At 57.1% G+C, this 26,179-nt stretch overlaps 1 protein-coding gene across 1 annotated transcript in view; it reads right to left on the reverse strand.

Moving 5' to 3' along the window:
* Positions 1–26,179, reverse strand: part of LOC129705367 (plectin-like) — a 224,428-nt gene that overhangs the window by 31,782 nt on the left and 166,467 nt on the right. Inside the window, 17 exon segments of the mRNA XM_055648915.1 lie at positions 257–613; positions 2,389–2,527; positions 5,581–5,759; positions 6,709–6,866; positions 7,791–7,974; positions 8,147–8,273; positions 9,003–9,157; positions 9,459–9,611; positions 12,426–12,551; positions 16,314–16,409; positions 17,024–17,038; positions 17,040–17,129; positions 18,054–18,215; positions 18,521–18,598; positions 19,035–19,356; positions 22,658–22,812; positions 24,706–24,799. Coding sequence (XP_055504890.1) covers positions 257–613; positions 2,389–2,527; positions 5,581–5,759; positions 6,709–6,866; positions 7,791–7,974; positions 8,147–8,273; positions 9,003–9,157; positions 9,459–9,611; positions 12,426–12,551; positions 16,314–16,409; positions 17,024–17,038; positions 17,040–17,129; positions 18,054–18,215; positions 18,521–18,598; positions 19,035–19,356; positions 22,658–22,812; positions 24,706–24,799 — 2,590 coding nt within the window.

Below are 26,179 nucleotides of genomic sequence, written 5' to 3' on the forward strand. Positions count from 1 at the left end.
GTCCCCCCCCCCCCCCTGCCTCCCACCGCCCCCCTCCCCCCATGGCCCCCTCTCCACTAGTGTCCCGCCTCCCACCCCTCTCCACTAGTGTCCCCCACTAGTGTCCCCCACTCTCCCTCCCAGTTTCCCTCTCCCCCACTGTCCCCCACTCTCCCCCCAAGTATCCCCCTCTCCCCCACTGTCCCTAGTGTTCCCCCCTCCCCCTGTGTCCCCCCCCCCCCCCAGTGCCCCCCCCCCCCCCTCCCCCAGTACACACCTGCTCCTGCTGCAGCTGCTGCCTCAATGCACCGCTGTCATTGATGGGCACTGCCTGCAGCTTTTCCTGCCGCTCCTTGGCCCCCTGCATCCATTGCAGTAGCCAGTCGTGGGCCTGGCGGTAGTAGTGGAGCTGGCGTCCGAGCTGCTCCAGCTCGCGGGCACGGCTGTCGATCTGCCCCAGGACAGCCTGCCAGTGGTCGCGGAGCTGCTGCACGGACTCCCGGTACCGTTCCAGGTCCACGTCTCTCTCACTGTGGCTCTGCAACATCCGCTCGCTCACTGCACGTGCACTGCCCAGCTCCCCTTCCAGGCTGTCGAAGAGAGGCTGGTGTCCCTGCACCTTCACACGCATGCCCTGGACAAAGGCAGCAACACTAGTGGTCAGCCATGCTCAGCTGTGGTTAGTGTGGGGTAGGTTGGGGAGGGGGTAGGTTGGGGAGGGGGTACGTTGGGGCAGGGGTGTACGAAAGAACTGCAATACTGGTTTAAATCGAAGATAGACACAAAATGATGGAGTAACTCAGCGGGACAGGCAGCATCTCTGGAGACAAGGAATAGGTGACGTTTCGGGTCGAGACCCTTCTTCAGACTGAGATATCCTCTCCTCAGTCCACCTGGCCAATCGATAAAGATCCTGCTGCAATCTTTCACAACCATCTTCACTGTCTGTAAAACCACCGACTCAGCAAACTTGCTAATCTTGCCCTGTATGTTCTCATCCAAATCATTGATTTAGATGACAAACAGTAACGGGCCCAGCACCGAACCCTAACGCACACCACTAGTCACAGGCCTCCATTCTGAGAAGCAACCTTCCACCATCACCCTCTGCTTCCTTCCATGGAGCCAATATGTTATCCATTCAGCTATCTCTCCTTGGATCCCACGCGATCTAACCTTCCAGAGCAGCCAACCATGCGCAACCTTGTTGAATGCTTTGCTGAAATCCATGTACACAACATCTACGGCTCTGCCCTCATCAACCTTTTTGGTCACGTCTTCAAGTCAGATTTGTGAGACACGACCTCCCATGTACAAAACCATGCTGACTATCACTAATCAGCCATCCAACTGCCTGTATATCCCATCCCTCAGAATACTCTCTAGTAATTTACCAACTACAGATGTTAAGCTCACCGGCCTATAGTTCCCAATATTTTCCCTGCAGCCCTTCTTGAATAGAGGCACAACATTTGCCACCCTCTAGTCTTCCGGCACCTCTCCTGTATTTCAAGACGACTCGTAAATTTCAACCAGGCCTCCAGCAATCCTCTCTAGTTTCCCACAATGTCCTCGGATATAACTGATCAGGCCCTGGAGATTTGTCTACCTTCATACACGACAGTACCTTCAGCATCTCGTCGACCATTACACTGACTGCTCTCAAGACACTTCCATTGACTGCCCCAAGTTCCTCCGTCTTCCTGCCTTTCTCCTCGGTAAATACAGAGGAGAAATATTCATTGAGGACCTTGCCCATCTCCCGTGGCTCCACACAGAGGTCACCACTTTGATTCCTGAGGGGTCCCACTCTATTTCTAGTTACCCTTTTCCCCCTTATGTATTTATAAAATCTCTTGGGATTGCTACTAATGCTATCTGCCAGAGCTATCTCCTGGCCCCTTTTGCCTTTCTGATGTCCTTTTTCACATAGTTCCCAAAACTCCTCCAGGGATACACTTGATCCTAGCCGCCTAAACTTGTCCCATGCGTCCTTTTTATTCTTAACCAATGCCTCTATTTCTCTCATCAGCCAAGCTTCCCGACGTTTGCCTGCTTTGCCCTTCACTCTAATGGGGATGTACATATCCTGAGCTTTTGGCAGTACACTTTTAAAAACATCCCACTTGGCTGATGTTCCTTTCCCCTCAAATAACCTGCTCCAGTCAGCTTGAGCGAGACCTAATCCTCAAAGTTGGCCTAACCCCAATTTAGCATTTAACCCTCTCTGTCCCTATCCATAACTATCTTAAACCAAACTGAACAGTGGTCACTGGCTCCAAACATTAGGGTGAGGGTACGTTGGGTTGGGGGGAGAGGAACACAGCGAGTCAGCCAGCATCCTGTCACTTCCGAGGTGGCTGCTTGCTTGTGACATGATGTTGTGCACACTCCTACACACACACCCACCTTCAGCTGTTGTTTGTAGGACTCCAGAGATGAGCTATCAGCGGGAACACTGTTCACATCTTTCAGCTGCTTCTCGTACTTCTTCACCAGGTCTTCAGCCTCTTGCGTGCCGCGAATCACAACCTCGATGGTCTTCAGCCTGAAGAGGGGGCAAGATTCTCAGTGACACTTTCAGCTGCACTGCGCACTGACGCAGGGACCATTCCTGTCATGATGATCAAGTACAACAGGCAACGTCAGCTTTGATGGTTAGTGCACACGTGAGGATCCACGGTGAGGGTGCACACGCACACGTGAGGATTGATGGTTAGTGCACACGCACACGTGAGGATCCACGCTGAGGGTGCACACGCACATGTGAGGATCCACGGTGAGGGTGCACACGCACACGTGAGGATTGATGGTTAGTGCACACGCACACGTGAGGATCCACGGTGAGGGTGCACACGCACACGTGAGGATCCACGCTGAGGGTGCACACGCACACGTGAGGATCCACGCTGAGGGTGGACACGCACACGTGAGGATTGATGGTTAGTGCACACGCACACGTGAGGATCCACGGTGAGGGTGCACACGCACACGTGAGGATCCACGCTGAGGGTGCACACGCACACGTGAGGATCCACAGTGAGGGTACACACGCACACGTGAGGATTGATGTTAATGTGAGCCAATGTACCTCCACATTTTAAGAAAGGAGGGAGAGAAAATGGGGATTTATAGACCAGTTAGCCTAGCATCGGTGGGGAAGATGCTTGAGTCAATTATTAAAGATGTAATAGCAGCACATTTGGAAAGCAGTGACAGGATCAGTCAAAGGTAGCATGGATTTATGAAGGGGAAATCATGCTTGATTAATCTTCTGGAATTTTTTGAGGATGTAACAAGTAGAATGGATAAGGGAAAGCCAATGGATGTGGTGTATCTGGAGTTTCAAAAGGGCTTTGACAAGGTCCCACACAATAGATTAGTGTGCAAAATTAGAGCACATGGTATTGGGGGTAAGGTATTGACATGGATAGAGAACTGGTTGGCAGACAGGAAGCAAAGTAGGAATTAGTGGGTCCTTTTCAGAATGGCAGGCAGTAACTTGTGGGGTGCCACAAGGCTCGGTGCAGGGACCCCATTATTTACAATACATATTAACGATTTAGACGAGGGAATTAAATGTGGCATCTCCATGTTTGCGGATGACACAAAGCTGGGTGGCAGTGTGAGCTGCGAGGAGGATGCTATGAGGATGCAGGGTGATATGGATAGGTTGGGTGAATGGGCAGAAGCATGGCAGATGCAGTATAATGTGGATAAATGCGGTGTTATCCACTTTGATGGCAAGAACAGATTATTATCTGAATGGTGTCAGATTAGGAAAAGGGAAGGTGCAACAAGACCTGGACGTGCTTGTACATCAGTCACTGAAAGCAAGCATGCAGGTACAGCAGGCAGTGAAGAAAGCTAAATTGGCCTAAATTGCAAGAGGATTTGAATACAGGAGCAAGGAGGTCCTACTGCAGTTGTACTGGTGAGAGCACACCTGGAGTATTGTGTGCAATTTTGGTCTCCTAAATTGAGGAAGAACATTCTTGCCATTGAGGGAGCGCAGTGTAGGTTCACCAGGTTAATTCCCGGGATGGCGGGTGTGATATACGATGAAAGAATAGGTCGAATGGGCTTATAGGGCCGAATGGCTCGGTGCCTAATGGCCAACTCCTGCACCTATTTTCTATGTTGAATGGTGATGGTACACGTGAGGTGTGACGGTGACGGTACATGTGGACACGTGAGGTGTGACGGTGACGGTACACACGGACACGTGACGTGTGACGGTGACGGTAAACACGGACACACGAGGTGTGACGGTGACGGTACACACGGACACGTGAGGTGTGACGGTGACGGTACACACGGACACGCGAGGTGTGACGGTGACGGTACACGTGGACACGTGAGGTGTGACAGTGACGGTACACACGGACACGTGAGGTGTGACGGTGACGGTACACACGGACACGTGAGGTGTGACGGTGACGGTACACACGGACACGTGAGGTGTGACGGTGACGGTACACACGGACACGTGAGGTGTGACGGTGACGGTACACACGGACACGTGAGGTGTGACGGTGACGGTACACACGTGGACACGTGAGGTGTGACGGTGACGGTACACACGGACACGTGAGGTGTGACGGTGACGGTACACACGGACACGCGAGGTGTGACGGTGACGGTACACACGGACACGTGAGGTGTGACGGTGACGGTACATGTGGACACGTGAGGTGTGATGGTGACGGTACACACACGGACACGTGAGGTGTGACGGTGACGGTACACGTGGACACGTGAGGTGTGACGGTGACGGTACACACGGACACGTGAGGTGTGACGGTGACGGTACACGTGGACACGTGAGGTGTGATGGTGATGGTGACGGTACACGTGGACACGTGAGGTGTGATGGTGACGGTACACACACGTGAGGTGTGATGGTGACGGTACACACGGACACGTGAGGTGTGACGGTGATGGTGGACGGTGTGACACACACGGACACGTGAGGTGACGGTGACGGTGACGGTACATGGACACGTGAGGTGTGACGGTGGACACGGTACATGTGGACACGTGAGGTGTGACGGTGACGGTACATGTGGACACGTGAGGTGTGACGGTGATGGTACACACGGACACGTGAGGTGTGACGGTGATGGTGACGGTACACACGGACAGGTGAGGTGTGACGGTGACGGTACACACGGACACGCGAGCACATAGTCTGGACTATGCATGAGGCTTGATGCTATATTTCCCAAGGCAGTGGTGAATGGGGAAACTATGCCATTGTCAGAGTGGTGGGCAGCAGGAACTGGAGCAGCGTGAACCATCACACAACACATTGGCAGTACCTGAGCCTGCCTCTCCACCACTTCTGGTTTGGACTATTCCCAGTGGTGGAGCAGCACCAGGTTCTCCACGCTCCCTTCTTTGGTCTACCCACCTCCATCTCCAACTTCTCCTTGAAGACCTCCCTCTCCCTGTCTCTCCACAGCATGCTGTCTGCCCACCACTGTCAGTCACTTGAGATCCTCTCCCCAGTCGCCCTTCACCCTGCCAGCATCTGTCTGATGGACATTGCTGGCAACTTCTCCATAGCTAGAACCACCGCTGTTTCTCACTCAGACTCACTTCTCAAGGTAGACGGAGGACAGGCTGTGGACTCGTTGCATCTTCTGCAGTGTGAGGTCAAGTTCAGACCGGAGCACAGGGGCACTGCTGAGCTGTTCCGTGGCAGACAGCACCTTCCTGGTCTTCTCAGTCACAGAGTTGAGATTTGTTTTAATCCCCTCCAGTTCCGCATGAATTTTCTACAGGGCAGAGAGAGATAAACAGAAGGACGTGAAGCATGAGGACAGAGACATTGGGGGTCCGTGCATTGTAAACGGCATCGAGTCTGAAACTGCTTGCGACAGTCCCCAACCCAGACACTCACACAGTAATGGGCAGCAGCACTGTGGGAAGGCCAGTACTGAGGAGGGGGGGTACTGAGGGAGGGGGGGTACTGAGGGCGGGGGGGTAACGAAGGGGGTAACGACGGGGGGTAACGTCGGGGGGGTAACGATGGGGGGGGTAACGACGGGGGGGGGGGTATTGAGGGGGAGTAATGACGGTGGGTAATGACGGGGGGGGTACTGAGGGGGGGTACGGGGGGGGGGGGGGGTAATGACGGGGGGCGGGGTACTGAGGGGGGGTAATGACGGGGGGTAATGACGGTGGGTAATGACGGGGGGGTACTGAGGGGGGGTAATGACGGGGGGGTAATGACGGTGGGTAATGACGGGGGGTAATGACGGTGGGGTAATGACGGGGGGGTAATGACGGTGGGGTAATGACGGGGGGTAATGATGGTGGGTAATGACGGGGGGGTACTGAGGGGGGGGTACTGAGGGGGGGGGGTACTGAGGGGGGGGGGGTAATGACGGTGGGTAATGACGGGGGGGGTACTGAGGGGGGGTACTGAGGGGGGGGGGTACTGAGGGGGGGGGGTACTGAGGGGGGGGGTACTGAGGGGGGGGGGGGGGTAATGACGGGGGGGGTACTGAGGGGGGGCTACTGAGGGGAGGGGTAATGACGGGGGGGTAATGACGGGGGTGCCTTAGGTGAAGTGATCAGTGCGCGAGGATCACTGTAACATCACACAAGGGACTCCCACATGTTCGCTCGGGACCCCCTCTACCACCACCCTGACCTGTTCCCAGCATCAACCTAATGCTGCTCCCAGCCGCTGCCTACAGCCCTCCAATGCCCCTCCCCCACCTGTTGGTCTTTCAGCCGCTGCTCACAGTCCAGCAGTGCGTCGCGGTCCAGTGGCTGCCGGATCTTGTGGACGGTTCTATCTTCGCACCGCTCCAACTGCAGCCGGATGTCCTTCAGCTGTGTCACAAACGTCTTGCAGCTCTGCTCCACCTCCTCACCTGCAGTGGTGACCACGACACAGTTATAGCCCACCTTCAACATCTGCCCAACCCACCTCAACATCTGTCCGTCCCACCCCCCACATCTGCCCCTCACCACCCACACCTGCCCATCTCACTCCCCACATCTGCCCTTTCTACCCACAACATCTGTTCCTCACCCCCCACATCTGCCCGTCTCACCCTCAACATTAGTCCGTCTCCCCAACACCTGCCCGTCCCATCCACAAACATCTGTCCCTCCCCCAACATCTGTCCCTCACCCCCAACATCTGTCCCTCACCCCCAACATCTCATCCCCTGTAGCTGACTCTTGACCCGCCTTGCACGATGTACGTGTGGTGCGTCATGTGACCCCTGCCCTGCCCCACTCCGTGTACATGATCCCCCGCCCAGTGTAAATGACCCCGCCGCCTTGTGTACATGACCCCCCCTACCCCGTGCACGTGACCCCCCTGGCCCCGTGTACGTGCCCCCGCCCCGTGTACTACCCCCCGCCCCGTGTACATGAGCCACCGCCTCGTGTACATGAGCCCCCGCCCCGTGTACGTGCCCCCGCCCCCCGTGAAAATGACCCCCCACCGCCCCGTGTACATGACCCCCACCGCCCCGTGTACGTGCCACCGACCCGCGTAAATGAGCCCCCGCCCACCGCGTAAATGAGCCCCCGCCCCGCGTACATGAGCCCCCGCCCCCGCGTACATGAGCCCCCGCCCCGCGTACATGAGCCCCCCCCCCCCGTGTACATGACCCCCCCCCCCCGTGTACATGCCCCCCCCGTGTACATGACCCCCCCCCGTGTACATGACCCCCCCGCCCCCTGTACGTGACCCCCCCCGCCCCCTGTACATGACCCCCCCCGCCCCCTGTACATGACCCCCCCCCGCATCGTGTACATGACCCCCCCGCCCCCTGCACACCAACCTTTCTCCAGGCTGTGGAGCAGCTTGTCGTAGTGCTGCGTAGTCAGGCGATATTCCCTCTCGATCTGCAGCCGGTCGTCCGGACCAAACACGTGCGAGTCCTGGCTCAGCCGCAGGAAGTCCTGATAATGCAGCTCCAGTGAGGACAGCAGACGCTGGTACTCCTCAGTGTCCAGGCTCCGGAACTGTGAGGGGCACAAGACGCCGTCAGTGGGACACAGGGGCCCACCACCAGCAGGGCCCACGAGGGCACCAGGGCTGAGGGAGGGAGAGGGAGGGGGTGAGGGGATGAGGAGACGGAGAGAGGGGGTGACAAAGTTGGGGGGGTGAGGGAGTGAGAGGGGAGGGTTGACTCACCAGCAGCAGGGTCCATGAGCGTATAAGGTGCATGTCACGGTTGAGGCAGAGCCAGGGCAGGAGGCTCTGTAGGTCGGTGTGCTGCTGATGCCACTGATTGATGATGGACTGGTGGCTGCTCTCCAATCTGCAACACACAGCAGTCACGGTACAGGCGTGACGTGCAATATATCAGCGTGCCCGGGTGTGTGTGTGTGTGAGTGTGAATGAGCGGGTGTGTGGGTGCATGCTGCCCAGGTTTGCGAGTGTGAGTGTCTGTGTACGAGTGTATGGGTGTAATACTGCCAGGGTGTGAGTGTGTGTGAGTGTGCAAGTGTGTGGGTGCAATACAGCCCAGGTTTGCAAGTGTGGGTGTCTGCGTACGAGTGTATGGGTGTAATACTGCCAGGGTGTGAGTGTGTGTGTGCGCAAGTGAATGTGTGTATCTGTGCAAGTGTGTGGGTGCAATATGGTCCGGGTGCGAGTGAGTGTGAGTGTGAGTGTGAATGCATATGCGCGAGTGTGTGGGTGCAACACTGCCCGGGTATGAGTGTGAGTGTGTGTGCGCGAGTGTGCATGTGAGTGATTGTGTGTTCTAGTTATTGAGAGTGCGCCTGTGTGTGCGAGTGAGTGGGTGCGTGGGTTTGTGGGTGCAATACTACCCGGGTGTGAATGTGAGTGCGCTTGCATGAGTGTGCATGTGAGCCTTCAGGTGAGTGAGAATGTGTGAGTGTGTGCTAGTGTGCATGTGTGAATGAGTGTGCGTGTGTGTGCGAGTGAGTGAGCATGTGCAAGTGAGTGTGCGTGCATGAGTGTGCATATGTGAGTGTGCGGGTGAGTGAGAGTGTGTGAGTGTGCGAGTGCGCATGAGGCTGACCTGTGGGCTGCGTCGAGAGCCTCCTTGTTGGTGGGTGGGATGATGAAGCAGACGGACGGGACCAGGGCCTCGCTGCCCGACCCACTCACCACCTTCCAGCGGCTCGGCTGGCTGTTGTTCACCAACACGTACTCATCCCCCTTGTTCACCGTGATCTGGGGCAGAGAGGCAGCTGTAAACATCACCGCTCTGTCACCCACCTCCCCTCACCCTCACCATCTCCCCTCTTCAACCCTCCCCCTCTCACCCTTTCAACCCCCCCTCCCACCCTCCCTCTCCCCTGAATACTTCATCACTGTACCCCCCCTCACCTTCCTCCGATTACACTCTCCCCCTCACATTCCTCCAGTTACACTCTCCCCCCTCACACTCTCCCCCTTCTGCCCCCTCCTCCCTCCCCCACGGCCCCCTCCACAGCCCCAACCCCCACCTTCCCCTCTCCTACGACCCCCTCACCTCCATCTGCTTGTAGTCACACACGGCGTGGAGGGGCATCTTGCCGCGCACGTGCTGGGCTGGGCTGCGGGGCTTTAGCTGCACGATGGTGGTGGCTCGCTTGCTCAGCCCACTCAGGTGCGCTTTGTAGTCAGACAGTTGCTCCTTCTCCCCCTGAGGGCAGATATACCGCGTCACCACCAGGCCACGGGGGGTAGGGTGAGGGAGAGGAGGTGGAGGAGAGGGGGGGGGGGAGAGAGAGAGAGAGAGAGAGGGGGAGGGGGGAGTGGGTGATGGGGTGGGGGGGTGGGGAGGGAGGGGGCGAGGGGGGAGGGCGATAGGAAGGAGGAGGGAGATGGAGGGGAGCAGTTCGTGCGAGGGATGTGTAGACTGGGGAGCGTGAGGTCATGGGAGAGAGTGTGGGGGGCGAGGGGAGGAGTGCGGGGAGGAGAGTGCGGGGGGAGAGTGCGGGATGTGGGGAGAGTGCGGGGAGAGGGAGTGCGAGCGGGGAGAGTGCGGGGGAGAGTGGGGAGAGAGTGGGGAGAGGGGGAGAGTGGGGGGAGTGTGGGGAGGTGGGGGGTGTGAGAGGGGGGGGAGTGGGGGGGAGAGTGTGGGGAGAGTGGGGGGAGAGAGTGGGGGGGGGTGAGGAGAGGGGGGAGTGGGGTGGGGAGAGTGTGGGGAGAGTGAGTGGGGCGAGAGTGGGGGAGGAGAGGGAGGAGGGGAGTGGGTGGGGGGGGGAGAGAGGGGGGGAGTGGGGGAGGGTGAGTGGGGGAGAGGGGGGGGGGGAGAGGGGGGAGAGTGGGGTGTGTGGGGAGAGTGTGGGTGAGGTGGGGAGGGAGGGGGGGAGAGAGTGGGGAGAGTGGGGGGAGAGGGTGGGGGAGGGGGGTGGGGGGAGGGAGCGGGGAGAGAGTGGGGGAGGTGTGGGGGGGGAGGTGTTGGAGAGAGGTGGGGAGAGTGTGGGGGGGGTGCGGGTGTGGGGGGAGTGTGGGGAGGAGAGTGTGGGAGAGAGTGGGTGGGGAGAGTGGGGGGAGAGGGGGGAGAGTGGGAGGGGGAGAGAGTGGGGGAGGGGAGTGTGGGGGAGAGTGGGGAGGAGGAGAGAGGGCGGGGAGAGTGTGGGGAGAGTGGATTGGGGGGAGTGGGGGGGGGAGGGGGGGGGGGAGTGTGGAGGAGGTGTGGGAGAGGGGGAGAGGGTGGGGGGAGTGTGGGAGGGAGGGTGTGGGGAGAGTGGGGGGAGAGAGTGGGGGGGGGAGGGAGGGGAGGGAGAGGAGGGAGGGGTGGGAGAGTGGGGGGGAGTGGGGGAGGGGAGAGGAGGGGGGGGGGAGAGTGGGGAGGTGAGAGTGGGGGGAGGGTGGGGGAGAGGGTGGGGGGGAGAGTTGGGGGAGGAGGGGGAGTGGGGGGGGGAGGGGGAGCGAGGGGGGAGAGAGGTGGGGGTGGGGGATGGGGAGGGTGAGTGGGGGAGGAGGGGGGGGGGAGGAGTGGTGGGGAGGGAGAGGGGAGGGGGGGAGGTGGGGGAGAGTGGGGGGGAGTGTGGGGAGAGTGGGGGGAGTGGGGAGGAGTGGGGGGATGGGGGGGGGAGAGGAGTGGGGGAGAGTGGGGGGGGGAGGAGGTGGGGGGGGAGTGTGGGGGGAGAGTGGGGGGGGGAGGGTGGGGGGAGAGAGGGGGGAGAGAGTGGGGGAGAGGAGAGGGGGGGAGAGAGTGGGGGGAGAGTGGGGGAGAGGAGTGGGGAGAGTGGGGGGGAGAGTGTGGGGGGTGGGGAGAGGGGGGGGGGAGAGTGGGGAGAGAGGGGGAGAGAGGGGGAGAGTGGGGGAGAGGGGGAGGGTGTGGGGGGAGTGTGGGGGAGAGGGGGGGGGGTGGGGGGGAGGAGAGTGGGGGAGGGAGTGGGGGGAGGTGGGGGGGGAGAGGGGGAGAGTGAGTGTGGGGGGAGAGGGTGTGGGGGAGAGTGGGGGGGGGGGGAGTGGGGGGAGAGGGGGGGAGTGTGGGGGAGTGGAGGGGGAGGGGTGGGGGGGAGGGGAGGGGGGAGAGAGAGAGGGTGGGGAGAGTGGGGGGGGAGGAGTGTGGGGGGAGAGAGGGGGGAGAGGGGAGAGGGGGGAGGGGGGGGAGTGTGGGGGGGGGGGGGGGGGGAGAGTGTGGGAGAGAGGGGGGTGAGGGGAGGATGGGGGGGAGAGGGGGGGAGTGGGGGGTGGGGAGAGGGGGAGTGGAGGGAGAGTGGGGGAGAGTGTGGGGGGGAGTGTGGGGGGAGTGGGGGAGAGTGAGGGGGAGAGTGGGAGAGAGAGTGGGGGGAGGAGAGTGTGGGGGAGAGGGTGGGGAGAGGGGGGGAGAGGGGAGAGTGGGGAGAGAGTGGGGGGAGAGGGGGGGAGAGTGGGGGGAGGGAGGGGGGGAGAGTGGGGGGAGAGTGGGGGGGGAGGGTGGGGGGAGAGGGTGTGGGGAGAGTGTGGGGAGAGTGTGGGGGGTGTGGGGGTGGGGAGTGTGTGGGGGGAGAGTGTGTGGGGAGAGTGGGGGTGAGAGGGGGGGGAGAGTGGGGGGAGAGTGTGGGGAGAGAGTGGGGAGAGTGTGGGAGAGAGAGTGGGGAGGAGTGGGGGGAGAGTGCGGGAGAGGTGGGGGGAGGGGTGTGGGGAGAGGGGGTGAGTGGGGGGAGAGTGGGGGGGAGGGAGAGCGGGGAGGGTGTGCGGGGAGAGTGCGGGGAGAGAGAGGGGAGAGGGGGGAGAGTGTGGGGAGAGTGCGGGGAGGGTGCGGGGGAGGGTGGGGGGAGAGTGTGGGGAGAGTGCGGGGAGAGTGTGGGGAGAGTGTGGGGGAGAGTGGGATGTGGGAGAGAGTGGGGGGGAGAGTGTGGGGAGAGTGTGGGGGAGGGTGCGGGGAGAGAGGTGTGAGGGATGTGGGGGGGAGAGTGGGGGGGAGTGTGGGGGAGGAGTGGGATGTGGGGAGGGTGCGGGGAGAGTGGGATGTGGGGAGAGTGCGGGGAGAGTGCGGGGGGCAGTAACAGCCACCTACCATGGAGTCCTGCAGCAGATCTTCCAGTCTGGTCACGGTCATCGATCGGTCACATGTGTATTTCCTCCTCATGGACTCTTGCAACTTCTTGAGGAAATTCTCTGCATCCTTCACATCTGCAAAGTACTGGAGGCGGAGCAGAGGGAGTTAAACGGGAAGCATCTCTTCCACTGTTACCCCCTCTCCCTGGCCAGATTCATCACCTTTCCTCCTTATTCTTCCTGAGCCTGTCACTGTCATCCTGCCATCCTTCCCACATATCTGTGTATGTCCCCTGATCCCTCTCCCTTCTGACCAGAACAGCCTTGTCCCATCACCGATCATCATCTCCACATTCGCTGGGTTGTAATGGTGCTATCAAATTTTACTCGGGCGTGCAGAGTACAATGCTCCAACACACTCTTGTAACTTCATGATTCTTATACAGTTCCACTACCCATGAAGGCAAGTATACCATCTGCCTTCTCTATCACACTATCGACTGCATTGCTACTTTCACAGAGCTATGGATTTGGACCCCAAGATCCGTCTGTACATCAATTCTGTTAAGGGTTTTCCCATTAACTATACTTTTCCCTTACATTTGACCCAAAGCACAACACCTTACACCTGCTCAAATTAAACTACATCTGCCATTTCTCCGCCATCTCTGTAACTGATCGACATCCTACTGTATACTTCGACACCCCTCCTCACAGTCTCCAAACTTACTAACCAACCCGTCCAAGTCACTTATACTCCATAATGTTTGGGCCAAAGACCCATCATTTGTTTATTTGCCTCTGTACTCCACAATAAGAGATTTGTAATAGAAAAAAAATCACATCTGGTTAAAGTGCACATTGTCAGATTTTAATAAAGGCCATTTTTATAAATTTTAGTTTCACCATGTAGAAATTACAGCAGTGTTTATACATAGTCCCCCCATTTCAGGGCACCATAATGTTTGGGACACATGGCTTCACATGCGTTTGTAATTGCTCAGGTGTGTTTAAATGTCTCCTTAATGCAGGTATAAGAGAGCTCTCAGCACCTAGTCTTTCCTCCAGTCTTTCCATCACATTTGGAAACTTTTATTGATGTTAATCAACATGAGGATCAAAGTTGTGCCAATGAAAGTGAAAGAAGCCATTACGAGACTGAGAAACAAGAATAAAACTGTGAGAGACATCTGCCAAACCTTTGGCTTACCAAAATCAACTGTCTGGAACATCATTAAGAAGAAAGAGAGCACTGGTGAGCTTACTAATCGCAAAGGGACTGGCAGACCAAGGAAGACCTCCACAGCTGATGACAGAAGAATTCTCTCTATAATAAAGAAAAATCCCCAAACACCTGTCCGACAGATCAGAAACACTCTTCAGGAGTCGGGTGTGGATTTGTCGATGACCACTGTCCTCAGAAGACTTCATGAACAGAAATACAGAGGCTACATGTCAAGATGCAAACCACTGGTTAGCCGCAAAAATAGGATGGCCAAGTTACAGTTTGCCAAGAAGTACTTAAAAGAGCAACCACAGTTCTGGAAAAAGGTATTGTGGACAGATGAGATGAAGATTATATATCAGAGTGATGGCAAGAGCAAAGTATGGAGGAGAGAAAGGAACTGCCCAAGATCTAAAGCATACCACCTCATCTGTGAAACACGGTGGTGGGGGTGTTATGGCCTGGGCATGTATGGCTGCTGAAGGTACTGGCTCACTTATCTTCATTGATGATACAACTGCTGATGGTCGTAGCATAATGAATTCTGAAGTGTATAAACACATCCTATCTGCTCAAGTTCAAATAAATGACTCAAAACTCATTGTCCGGCGGTTCATTCTACAGCAAGACAATGATCCCAAACATACTGCTAAAGCAGCAAAGGAGTTTTTCAAAGGTAAAAAATGGTAAATTCTTGAGTGGCCAAGTCAATCACCCAATCTGAACCCAATTGAGCATGTCTTCTATATGCTGATGAGAAAACTGAAGGGGACTAGCCCCCAAAACAAGCATAAGCTAAAGATGGCTGCCATACAGGTCTGGCAGAGCATCACCAGAGAAGACACCCAGCAACTGGTGATGCCCATAAATCGCAGACTTCAAACAATCATTGCATGCAAAGGACATGCAACTAAATACTAAACATGACTACTTTCATTTACATGACATTGCTGTGTCCCAAACATTATGGTGCCCTGAAATGGGGGACTACGTATAATCTCTGCTGTAATTTCTATATGGTGAAACTGTAATGTACAAGAATGGCCTTTATTAAAATCTGACAATGTGCTCTTTATCCACATATGATTTGTTCTATTACTAATCTCAAATTGTGGAGTACAGAAGCAAATAAATAAATGATGGGTCTTTGTCCTAAACATTATGGAGGGCACTGTACATCACAAACAGTCGAGGTCCCAGCACAGATCCCGGTAGAGCTCCACTGCTCACAAACTTCGGCCTGAATAACACTTCCACCACAACCGTCTTAGAGTCATAGAGTGATACAGTGTGGAAACAGGCCCTTCGGCCCAACTTGCCCACACTGGCCAAAATGACCCAACTACACTCGACCCACCTGCTTGCGTTTGGTCCATATCCCTAAAAACCTGTCCTATCCATGTACCTGTCTGTTTCTTAAATGTTGGGATAGTCCCTGCCTCAACTACCTCCTCTGGCAGCTTGTTCCATACACCCGCCCGATCTACTCCTCTCATGATTTTGTACACCTCTATAAGATCACCCCTCATCCTCTTGTGCTCCAAGGAATAGAGACCCAGCCTACTCAACCACTCCCTATTGCTCACACCCTCAAGTCCTGGCAACATTCTCATAAATCTTCTCTGTGCCATTTCCAGCATGAAACATTTTTCAAACACGGTGCCCAGAACTGAACACAATATTCTAAATATGGTCTCACCAACGTCTTATACAACTGCAACATGACCTCCCAACTTCTATACTCAATACTCTTAACTAATGAAGGCCAATGTGCCAAACGGTTCTTTGACCACCTTATCTACCTGCGACTCGACCTTCAAGGAACCATGCACCTGTACTCCTAGATCCCTCTGCTCTACAACATTCCCCAGAGGCCCACCATTTACTGTGTAGGCCCTGCCATTGATCGATGTCCCAAAATGCAACACCTCACATTTCTCTGTATTAAATTCCATCAACCATTCCTCAGCCCACCTGCCCAATCGATCCAGTTCAAATTCAAATTTAAATTCACATTTATTGTCACATGCACCAGTTGGTTGGTACAGTGAAATTTGAGTTACCATACAGCCATACGAATAAAAATAAGACAATACATAATAGAGTTTAACATAAACATTCAAATTCCAGCTGCAATTTTTCACAACCATCTTCACTATCTGCAAAACCACCCACTTTTGTATCAACAGCCAATTTGCTAATCTTGCCCTGTACGATCTCATCCAAATCAATGATGTAGATGACAAACAGTAACGGGGTTGCAGCACCCAAACCTGAGGCACATCACTAATCACAGGCCTCCAGCCCGAGAAGCAACCTTCCACCATCACCATCTGCTTCCTTCCATGAAGCTACTTTGTTATCCATTCAGCTATCTCTCCTTGTATCCCATGCGATCTAACCTTCCAGAGCAGCCTACCAGGAGGAACCTTGTCGAATGCTTTGCTTTTCTTCTTTGAATAGGCCAGTTCTGAATGCAGACTACTGTGGATCCAATGCATCCTCACCCAACCCATCACCCTCACCCCTAACCATCACTCTCGCCCTCCCCTCGCGTCCATCACCCATCAGTCTCCACCTCACCACCCCCACCCTCCCCCCCCCACCCCCCCCCTCACCCCCGGTCATTCGCCTGTGACTCTCTCCACACAGACTCTGGGTTGAACTGTGCCCTGGATGTACCTGAAAGTAGGCCGTGTTCTCCTTCAAATGCGCCTCGATGCAGCAACACAGCTGAAGGATCCACCTCCACTGGGTCTGCAGGGCAGCCATGAAGGCCTAACAACACAAGAGAGTGAGTGAGAGAGGCTTCTCGGTGGTGGCGAGGGACTGGAATGGCCTGCTGCATGTGGCACTGGAGGCAGACATCGCAGTGGTGTTTAAGAGGCACATGGATGTACAGAGGATGGAGAGATATGGATGACAGGCAGAGGAGAGATAGTGTAAACTGGCAGCATTGTTTGCCTGCTCCAACACTCAGCTGCTCAGTGTGGGTACATGGGATCTACATGGAGCTCAGGGAAGCTGGTCCCTGGATCAGATCAGCCATTTACCAGTGAGAAGAGCAGTGGTTTCCTCACTCTGAGGGCGAATCGTTGGGGTTCTGTGTCAGAGAAGCAAGATGGAAAGATTCTGGAGGGGGGGGGGGGGGGGGTAGATGATGAGGTGGAGACATTGGGACATCAGTGATGACCTGGTTGAGCAGCGGGCAGGTGGAAGCAAAATACCCTTCATCTGAGCCAGACCCTGTCAGAGGTGTCGCCACTCGGCCAGGTGGGGTGGCTCCTGGGGAAGGTAGGGAGGGAGGGAGGGAGGGAGGGAGGGAGGGAGGGAGGGAGGGAGGGAGGGAGGGAGGGAGGGAGGGAGGGAGGGAGGGAGGGGAGGGAGCTTACGTCGACCGTCTGCTTGGGCTGCGTGACCATCTCGAAGCAACTTCTCTCCGGTGTTCTGGATGGAGTTGACCTTCTTCTCCTTGGACTCCAGCTCCTTCATCAACCCCTGTAACATACGTGGATTAGTGTGAACACACATTCATCAGTGTGAACACACGTGGACCAATGTGAACACACGTGGATCAGTGTGAACACATGCGGATCAGTGCAAAGATGTGTGGATAAGTGCAACACATTTGGATTAGTGTACCACGCACTATGATTACTGTAAGCACACTATCAGTGTAAACACACTCTGCTTATCACAGACACACAGATTAGTGTAAATATACACAAATTAGTGTAAATATACACAAATTAGTGTAAACACGCTATGATCACTCCGAACACGTGCACATTAGTGTAAACACACTAAGACCAGTGTAAACACATGCAGGGTAGTGTAAATACACAGATTAGTGTAAAGGTAGACACAAAATGCTGGAGTAACTCAGCGGGACAGACAGTGTCACTGGAGAGAAGGAATGAGAGATGTTTCAGGTCAAGACCCTTCTTCAGACATTAATGCAAACATCAGTGTAAACACGTGCGGATTTGTGCAACAAATTCTGATCAATGTAAATACACTGATTAGTGTAAACACACTCAGGTGAGTGTAAATGTGCTCAGATTAGTTTAAACATGCACAGGTTAGTGCCAGCATGCTCAGATTAGTGTAAACACATTCAGATTAGCGGTACACACACGCAGATTAGCTTTTGCACCAACTGATTGGTCACACTTCCCAACAGCATACATCCGGAGTTCACACGCACACACTGGGGAGGTCACACTCATCCACACTCAGATCCCACTCTCCCCAGAGCCCTCTCCTCCACCTCTCTCGCCCTCTCTGTCTCATCTTGCCATCTACCCCCTCGCCCCTTCTCTGCTCCGATCCTCTGCCCTCCCCAACTCCCTCCTCTCACCCATTCTTGCCCTCTCTGCTCCAACCCTCCATCCTCTCCTCTCTCCCTTCGCCCCCTCTCACCGAGTAGTTGTCCTTCTTGGCAGCCACATTGGTGTTCCTCTCGCTCCAGTCATAATTCACCTCCTCCTCCTCCTTGTCGTTCAACCACATCAACTCCTTCGTTGCCATGGAAACAAACGTGTTGAGGCTCTCCAGGTTACGCAGACGGGACTTGGAGGAGTTCTGCACAGAAAGGTCAAGGGTCAGAGGTCAGGGAGTGGAGTCAGAGGTCATGGCGTGGAGGGTCAGAGGTCAGGGTTTTGGATGGACATGAGCTGATTAAGGGGAGAGGGTGAGGTCACTCCTGGTGCCCAGGTCTCCCGTGGTTCCCATCTGACCACTAGTCTCGCCGTTGGTCTGGGCCCCGGTCTGCACCCACCCCCCCATTTGACCCCCATGGTGTCTCCAGTCTGACCCCTGTTCCGACCCCGTTATGCCCTCCCACAGTCTGCCCAATGGTCTGGGCCCACCCGCGTATGGACACTCACCAGAAGCTTGGCGTACTGGAGATCCAGCTTGCTGAGGTAATCGCGATAGGCACCGTGACTCCCTGGCGAGAGGTGAGGCTGCAAGGAGAAACCATGTTATTTCCCAGAGGCTGACGGTAGACAGAGACGGGCCTCAACACCTCCTCTCAAGTTCACCGCCCCCTCCACCACTGCTCACACACGGGTATGTAAGGCAATGGTAGAGTATGTATGTGACGTGTATGATAATGGGTGATGCGTGTGCTTATGTGTATGTGTGCATGAGAATTCCATGTGTATGTGCGCTGTGCAACTGTTCACGTGTCCATATGTATGTGTGAATCAAAAGGGTGCATGTGTGTGCATTTAAACTTGTGTGTGCCCCTCTGAGCGCGTGTGCATGCATGTGTCCCCGTGTGAGCGTGCGTGCCCATGTGTTCGCGTATGCCCGTGTGCGTAAGTGTGTGTGCACCCGAGTGTGTGTGCCCGTGTGCACATGCGACCCAGTGTATGTGCGTGCCCTTGTGTGCCTCACCTCATCTGCGCGGGCCCTCTCGATCTTGGGTCGGAAGTCCTCGATAGCCTGGTGCAGGCCGCGGTGGCTGCCCAGCTGAGACTGGACGGTGGGCAGGTCCTCGCCCCACTCAGCCACATCAATGGCTCGCTGGTTCTCCTCCACCCACTGCAACAGGTCCTGGATGTAGTTCATTGCCGCACTGTCTGAGCTCATGCGCACCCTGGTCGTCGACAGCGTGGTGGTCTGTGTGGCCGTCTGTGTGGCCGCCTGCACCCCCGACCTGAACCGCAGTGAGTAGTCTGTGCGAGTAGCCACCAAGAACTCGTGTAGACGGAATACCCTGCATGAGCAAGAGCGTCACTGGCACAGCAATGATCACAGCTCCGACACAACACCCCGCACAAGCCCTGACACATCACCCCGCACATCACCCCACACAAGCCCCGCACATCACCCCACACATCACCCCGACACATCACCCCGACACATCACCCCGACACATCACCCCGACACATCACCCCGACACATCACCCCGCACATCACCCCGACATCACCCCGCACCACCCCGACACATCACCCCGCACATCACCCGCACATCACCCCGCACATCACCCGCACATCACCCCGCACATCACCCCGCACATCACCACCCACATCACCCCGCACATCACCCGCACATCATCACCCCCCACATCACCCCGCACATCACCCCGCACATCACACATCACCCACACCATCCCCGCACATCACCCCGCACATCACCCCGCACATCACCCCGCACATCACCCCGCACATCACCCCGACATCATCACCCCGCACATCACCCCGCACATCACCCCGCACATCACCCGCACACTCACCCGCACATCACCCGACACATCACCACGCACATCACCCCGACACATCACCCCGCATCACCCGCACATCACCCCGCACATCACCCCGACACATCACCCCGCACATCACCCCCGCACACCATCACCCCGACACATCACCCCGACACATCACCCCGCACATCACCCCGACACATCACCCCCCGCACATCACCCCGCCACATCACCCCGACACAAGCCCCCCGAACATCACCCCGCACATCACCCCGCACATCACCCCGACATCATCACCCCGACACATCACCCCGCACACCCTCGCTCACCACCCGCACATCACCCCGACACATCACCCAGACACACATCACCCCCCACACATCACCCCGCACACATCACCCCGCACATCACCCCGCACATCACCCCGACACACACCGACACATCACCCCGCACACATCACCCGACACATCACCCCGACACATCACCCGCACCATCACCCCCCCGACATCACCCCGCACATCACCCCGACACATCACCCCGCATCCACCACACATCACCCCCGACACATCACCCCGCACATCACATCACATCACCCCCTACACATCACCCCGCACATCACCCCGCACACACATCACCCCGACACATCACCCCGACACATCACCCCGCACATCACCCCGACACATCCCCCGCACATCACCACCCGACACATCACCCGCACACATCACCCCGCACATCACCCCGCACCCATCACCCCGCACATCACCCCCCACACATCACCCCGCACATCACCCCGCACATCACCCCGCACATCACCCCGCGACACATCACCCCGCACATCACCCCGACACATCACCCCGCACATCACCCCGCACATCACCCCGCACATCACCCCGACACATCACCCCGCACACATCACCCCCACATCACCCGCCACACATCACCCCGCACATCACCACCCACATCACCCCCACATCACCCGACACATCACCCCGCACATCACCCCGCCATCACCCCGACACATCACCCGACACATCACCCGACGACAACATCACCCCCGACACATCACCCCGCACATCACCCCCGCACATCACCCCGCACATCACCCCGCACATCACCCACCCCGACACATCACCCGACACATCACCCGACACATCACCCCGCACATCACCCCGCACACCCGCACACCCCGCACATCACCCCGCACATCACCCCGCACATCACCCCGCACATCAATCCCGACCCATCACCCCGCACATCACCCGCACATCACCCCGACACATCACCCCCACACATCACCCGAACATCACCCCCGCATCACCCCGACACATCACCCGCACATCACCCGACACATCACCCGCACATCACCCCACACATCACCCCGACACATCACCCCGACACATCACCCCGACACATCACCCCGACACCCCCCCGACACATCACCCCGCACATCACCCCGCACATCACCCCGACACATCACCCCGATCATCACCCCGACACATCACCCCGACACATCACCCCGACACATCACCCCCGACACATCACCCCCACATCACCACCCCACATCACCCCGCCAACATCACCCGACACATCCCCCCGCACATCACCCCGACACATCACCCCCGCACATCACCCCGACACATCACCCCGACACATCACCCCCACATCACCCCACACATCACCCCGCACATCACCCCGACACATCACACACATCACCCCGACCCCGCACATCACCCCGCACATCACCCGAAACATCACCGCACACACATCACCCCGAACATCACCCCGACATCCCCCGCACCCCCCCCGACACATCACCCCCGACACATCACCCCGCACACCAAGCACCGCACATCACCCCGACACATCACCCCGCACATCACCCCGACACATCACCCCGCACACATCACCCCGCACATCACCCCGCACATCACCCCGACACATCACCCGCACATCACCCCGCACATCACCCCGCACACCACCCCACACATCACCCCGCACATCACCCCGCACATCACCCCGCACATCACCCACCCCCAGCACATCACCCCGCACACATCACCCCCACACATCACCCCCCGCACATCACCCCGCACATCATCACCCCCGCACACCCCGCACATCACCCCGCACATCACCCCGCACATCACCCCACCACCCGCACATCATCACCCCACCCCGCACATCACCCCACACCGACACATCCCCCCGCACATCACCCCGCACATCACCCCGACATCACCCCGACCCGACACATCACCCCGACACATCACCCCGACACAAGCCCCGACCACCGAGCCCCGCCACCACCCCGCACATCACCCCGCACATCACCCCGACACATCACCCCCCCCGCACATCACCCCGCACATCACCCCGCACACATCACCCCGACACAAGCCCCGACACAAGCCCCGACACAAGCCCCGACACAAGCCCCGACACAAGCCCCGACACCCGACACCCCACACAAGCCCCCCGACACATCACCCCCGACACATCACCCCGACACATCACCCCGCACATCACCCCCCCGCACATCACCCCGCACATCACCCCGCACATCACCCCGCACATCACCCCGCACATCACCCCGCACATCACCCCGCACAAGCCCCGACACAAGCCCCGACACAAGGCCACCCCACAACACCCGGTGTAACTGTGGTACAACTATGCTGGGCAGGGGCAAAAGCAATCGAGGCACAATGCTGGGGGGTTATGTTGCCCTCCCTGTTATCCCCATTGCCCTCCGTGTTCACCCCGTTATCCTCATTGTTAACCCCCGTTGCCCCCATGTTAACCCCGCTGTCCCACCTGCGGTACATGGTCTCAGCTTGGGGGTGTCGGCCGTCCTTCAGGGTCTGCACGTCGTTGAAGAGGCTGCGGATCAGTGACTCCGCCGTGTCCAGATCTTGCTCCAGCACCGGCCCACTCACCGGCGGCTTGCCCCCCTTCACCAGCCGCACATCCTATGGGGAGACCATCAGTCAATGTCAACCTCCAGTCACCCCTGACCTTCCCCATCACACGTCCCCCCCGCCCCACATTGTTCCCCATCACTCTCCACCCCCCACATCGTTCCCCATCACTCTCTCCCTCCCCCACATCGTTCCCCATCACTCACCCCTCCCCCACATCGTTCCCCATCACTCTCCCCTCCCCCACATCGTTCCCCATCACTCTCCCCTCCCCCACATCGTTCCCCATCACTCTCCCCTCCCCCACATCGTTCCCCATCACTCTCCCCTCCCCCACATCGGCTCCCACATCGTTCCCCCATCACTCTCCCCTCCCCCAACATCGTTCCCCCCATCACTCTCCCCTCCCCCCCACATCGTTCCCATCACTCACCCCTCCCCCACATCGTTCCCATCAAGCTCTCCCCTCCCCCTCCCCCACATCGTTCCCCCATCACTCTCCCCCCTCCCCCACATCGTTCCCCCATCACTCTCCCCTCCCCCACATCGTTCCCATCACTCACCCCTCCCCCACATCGTTCCCATCACTCTCCCCTCCCCCCCCTCCCCCACATCGTTCCCCCATCACTCTCCCCCTCCCCTCCCCAACATCGTTCCCCCATCACTCTCCCCCTCCCCTCCCCTACATTGTTCCCCATCACTCTCCCCCTCCCCTCCCCCCACATCGTTCCCCATCACTCACCCCTCCCCCACATCGTTCCCCATCACTCTCCCCTCCCCCCCCCACATTGTTCCCCCATCACTCTCCCCCTCCCCCACATCGTTCCCCCCATCACTCTCCCCCTCCCCCCTCCCCATACATCGTTCCCCATCACTCTCCCCCTCCCTCCCCCACATCGTTCCCCATCACTCACCCCTCCCCCACATCGTTCCCATCACTCTCCCTCCCCCCTCCCCCACATCATTCTCCCCATCACTCTCCCCTCCCCCCCACACATTGTTCCCCCATCACTCTCCCCCTCCCCCACATCGTTCCCCCATCACTCTCCCCCCTCCCCTCCCCCACATCGTTCCCCATCACTCACCCCTCCCCCACATCGTTCCCCATCACTCTCCCCCTCCCCTCCCCCACATCGTTCCCCATCACTCTCCCCTCCCCCACATCGTTTCCATCTCTCCCCGCCCTCACTCTCCCCTCCCCCACATCGTTCCCCATCACACTCAAACCCCCTCCCCCCCCCACATCATTCCCCTTGAGCCCCCCCACCCTCACTCCATAGCCCCCTGACAACACATCACTGCCCACCGCTCTGACTTCCTAACAAGAGGAGTTTAGTATAAGAGCAAAGAGGTCCTTCTGCAGTTGTACAGAGCCCTAGTGAGACCACACCTGGAGTATTGTGTGCAGTTTTGGTCCCCTAATCTGAGGAAGGACATTCTTGCTATTGAGAGAGTGCAGCGTAGGTTCACGAGGTTAATTCCCGTGATGGCGGGACTGTCATATGCTGAGAGAATGGAGCGGCTGGGCTTGTATACTCTGGAGTTTAGAAGATGAGAGGGCATCTTATTGAAACATATGATTATTACAGGTTTGGACACACTAGAGGCGGGAAACATGTTCCTGATGTTGGGGGAGTCCAGAACCAAGGGCCACACTTTAAGAATAAGGGGTAAGCCATTTAGAACAGAGATGAGGAAAAACTTTTCACAGCGAGCTGTGAATCTGTGGAATTCTCAGCCTCAGAGGGCGGTGGAGGCCAGTTCTCTGGATATGTTTAAGAGAGAGCTAGATAGGGCTCTTAAAAAATAGCGCAGGGGGTATGGTGAGAAGGCAGGAACGGGGTAGTGATTGTGGATGATCAGCCGTGATCATCCACATTGAATGGCGGTGCTGGCTCAAAGTGCCGAATGGCCTACTCCTACACCTATTGTCTATTGACTCACAGCTTTCAGCAAGGTGTCCGCACGTTTCAGCTGCTCCTCACAGACGCTGGATTCCTGCTCGATCTTCAGGATGATCCTCTGAAATCGCTCCGACCTGTGATGGGGAGAGAGAGTCAGCGAGGGGAGACAGCGGGGAGATTGCATGGCCGGGTCTGTCTACACAGGGAGACGGCGGGGAGATTGCATGGCCGGGTCTGTCTACACAGGGAGATGGTGGGGAGACAGTGGACCAGGTCTGTCTACACACGGAGACAGTGGGGAGACGGTGGCCGATCACGGGCCGGGCCTGGATATATCTTTGCAGCCTGACTGAGAACACAGCGGGAGCAAGGGAAGATATTGCAGGATAGACACAAAATGCTGGAGTAACTCAGCGGGACAGGCAGCATCTCTGGAGAGAAGGAATGGGTGATGTTTCGGGTCGAGACCCTTCTTCAGACTGGTTAGGGATTAGGGAAAGGAGAGATATAGACGGTGATGTGGAGAATTAAAGAACAATGAATGAAAGATATGCAAAAAAGGAACGATGATAAAGGGAACAGGGCTGTTTGTTGTGTGAAAATGAGAAGCTGGTGCAACTTGGCTGAGGGAGGGATAGATAGAGAGAGAGGGAATGCTGGGTCTACCTGAAGTGAGAGAAATCAATATTCATACCACTGGGCTGTAAACTGCCAACAAAATATGAGATGCTGTTCCTCCAATTTGTGTTTAGCCTCACTCTGACAATGGAGGAGACATAGGACAGAATGGTGTGTGTAGGAATGGGGAGGGAAATTAAAGTGTCCAGCAACCGGGACATCAGGTAAGCCCAGGTGGGCTGAGCGAAGGTGTTCTGCACAAAGATCACCCAGTCTGCGTTTGGTCTCACCGATGTATAAGAGTCCACATCTTGAACAACGGATACAGTGGATGAGGTTGGAGGAGGTGCAAGTGAACCTCTGCCTATCCTGAAAGGACTGTCGGGGTCCCTGGACAGAGTCGAGGGAGGAGGTATGGGGACAGGAGTGAGATTAAGGCCTGGTGCCCGGTTGTGGGCTCATGGTCCAAGGATAAGTAGGAGGAGGTTGCACAAAAAAGCTGGAGAAACTCAGCGGGTGCAGCAGCATCTATGGAGCGAAGGAAATAGGCAACGTTTCGGGCCGAAACCCTTCTTCAGACTGATCGGGGGCGGGTGTGGGTGGGGACAAGAAAGGGAAAAGGAGGAGTAGCCCGAAGGCTGGGGGATGGGAGGAGACAGCAGGGGGGCTGAGGAAGGGGAGGAGACAGCAAGGACTAACAAAATTGGGAGAATTCGATGTTCATGCCCCCGGGATGCAGACTCCCCAAACGGAATATGAGGTGCTGTTCCTCCAATTTCCGGTGCTGCTCGCTGTGGCCATGGAGGAGACCCAGGACAGAGAGGTCGGAGACGGAGTGGGAGGGGGAGTTGAAGTGCTGAGCCACCGGGAGGTCAGCTTGGTTATTGAGGGACCGA

The sequence above is a fragment of the Leucoraja erinacea genome, chromosome 2 (genome assembly GCF_028641065.1).
Source record: "Leucoraja erinacea ecotype New England chromosome 2, Leri_hhj_1, whole genome shotgun sequence".
Classification (NCBI taxonomy): domain Eukaryota; kingdom Metazoa; phylum Chordata; class Chondrichthyes; order Rajiformes; family Rajidae; genus Leucoraja; species Leucoraja erinaceus.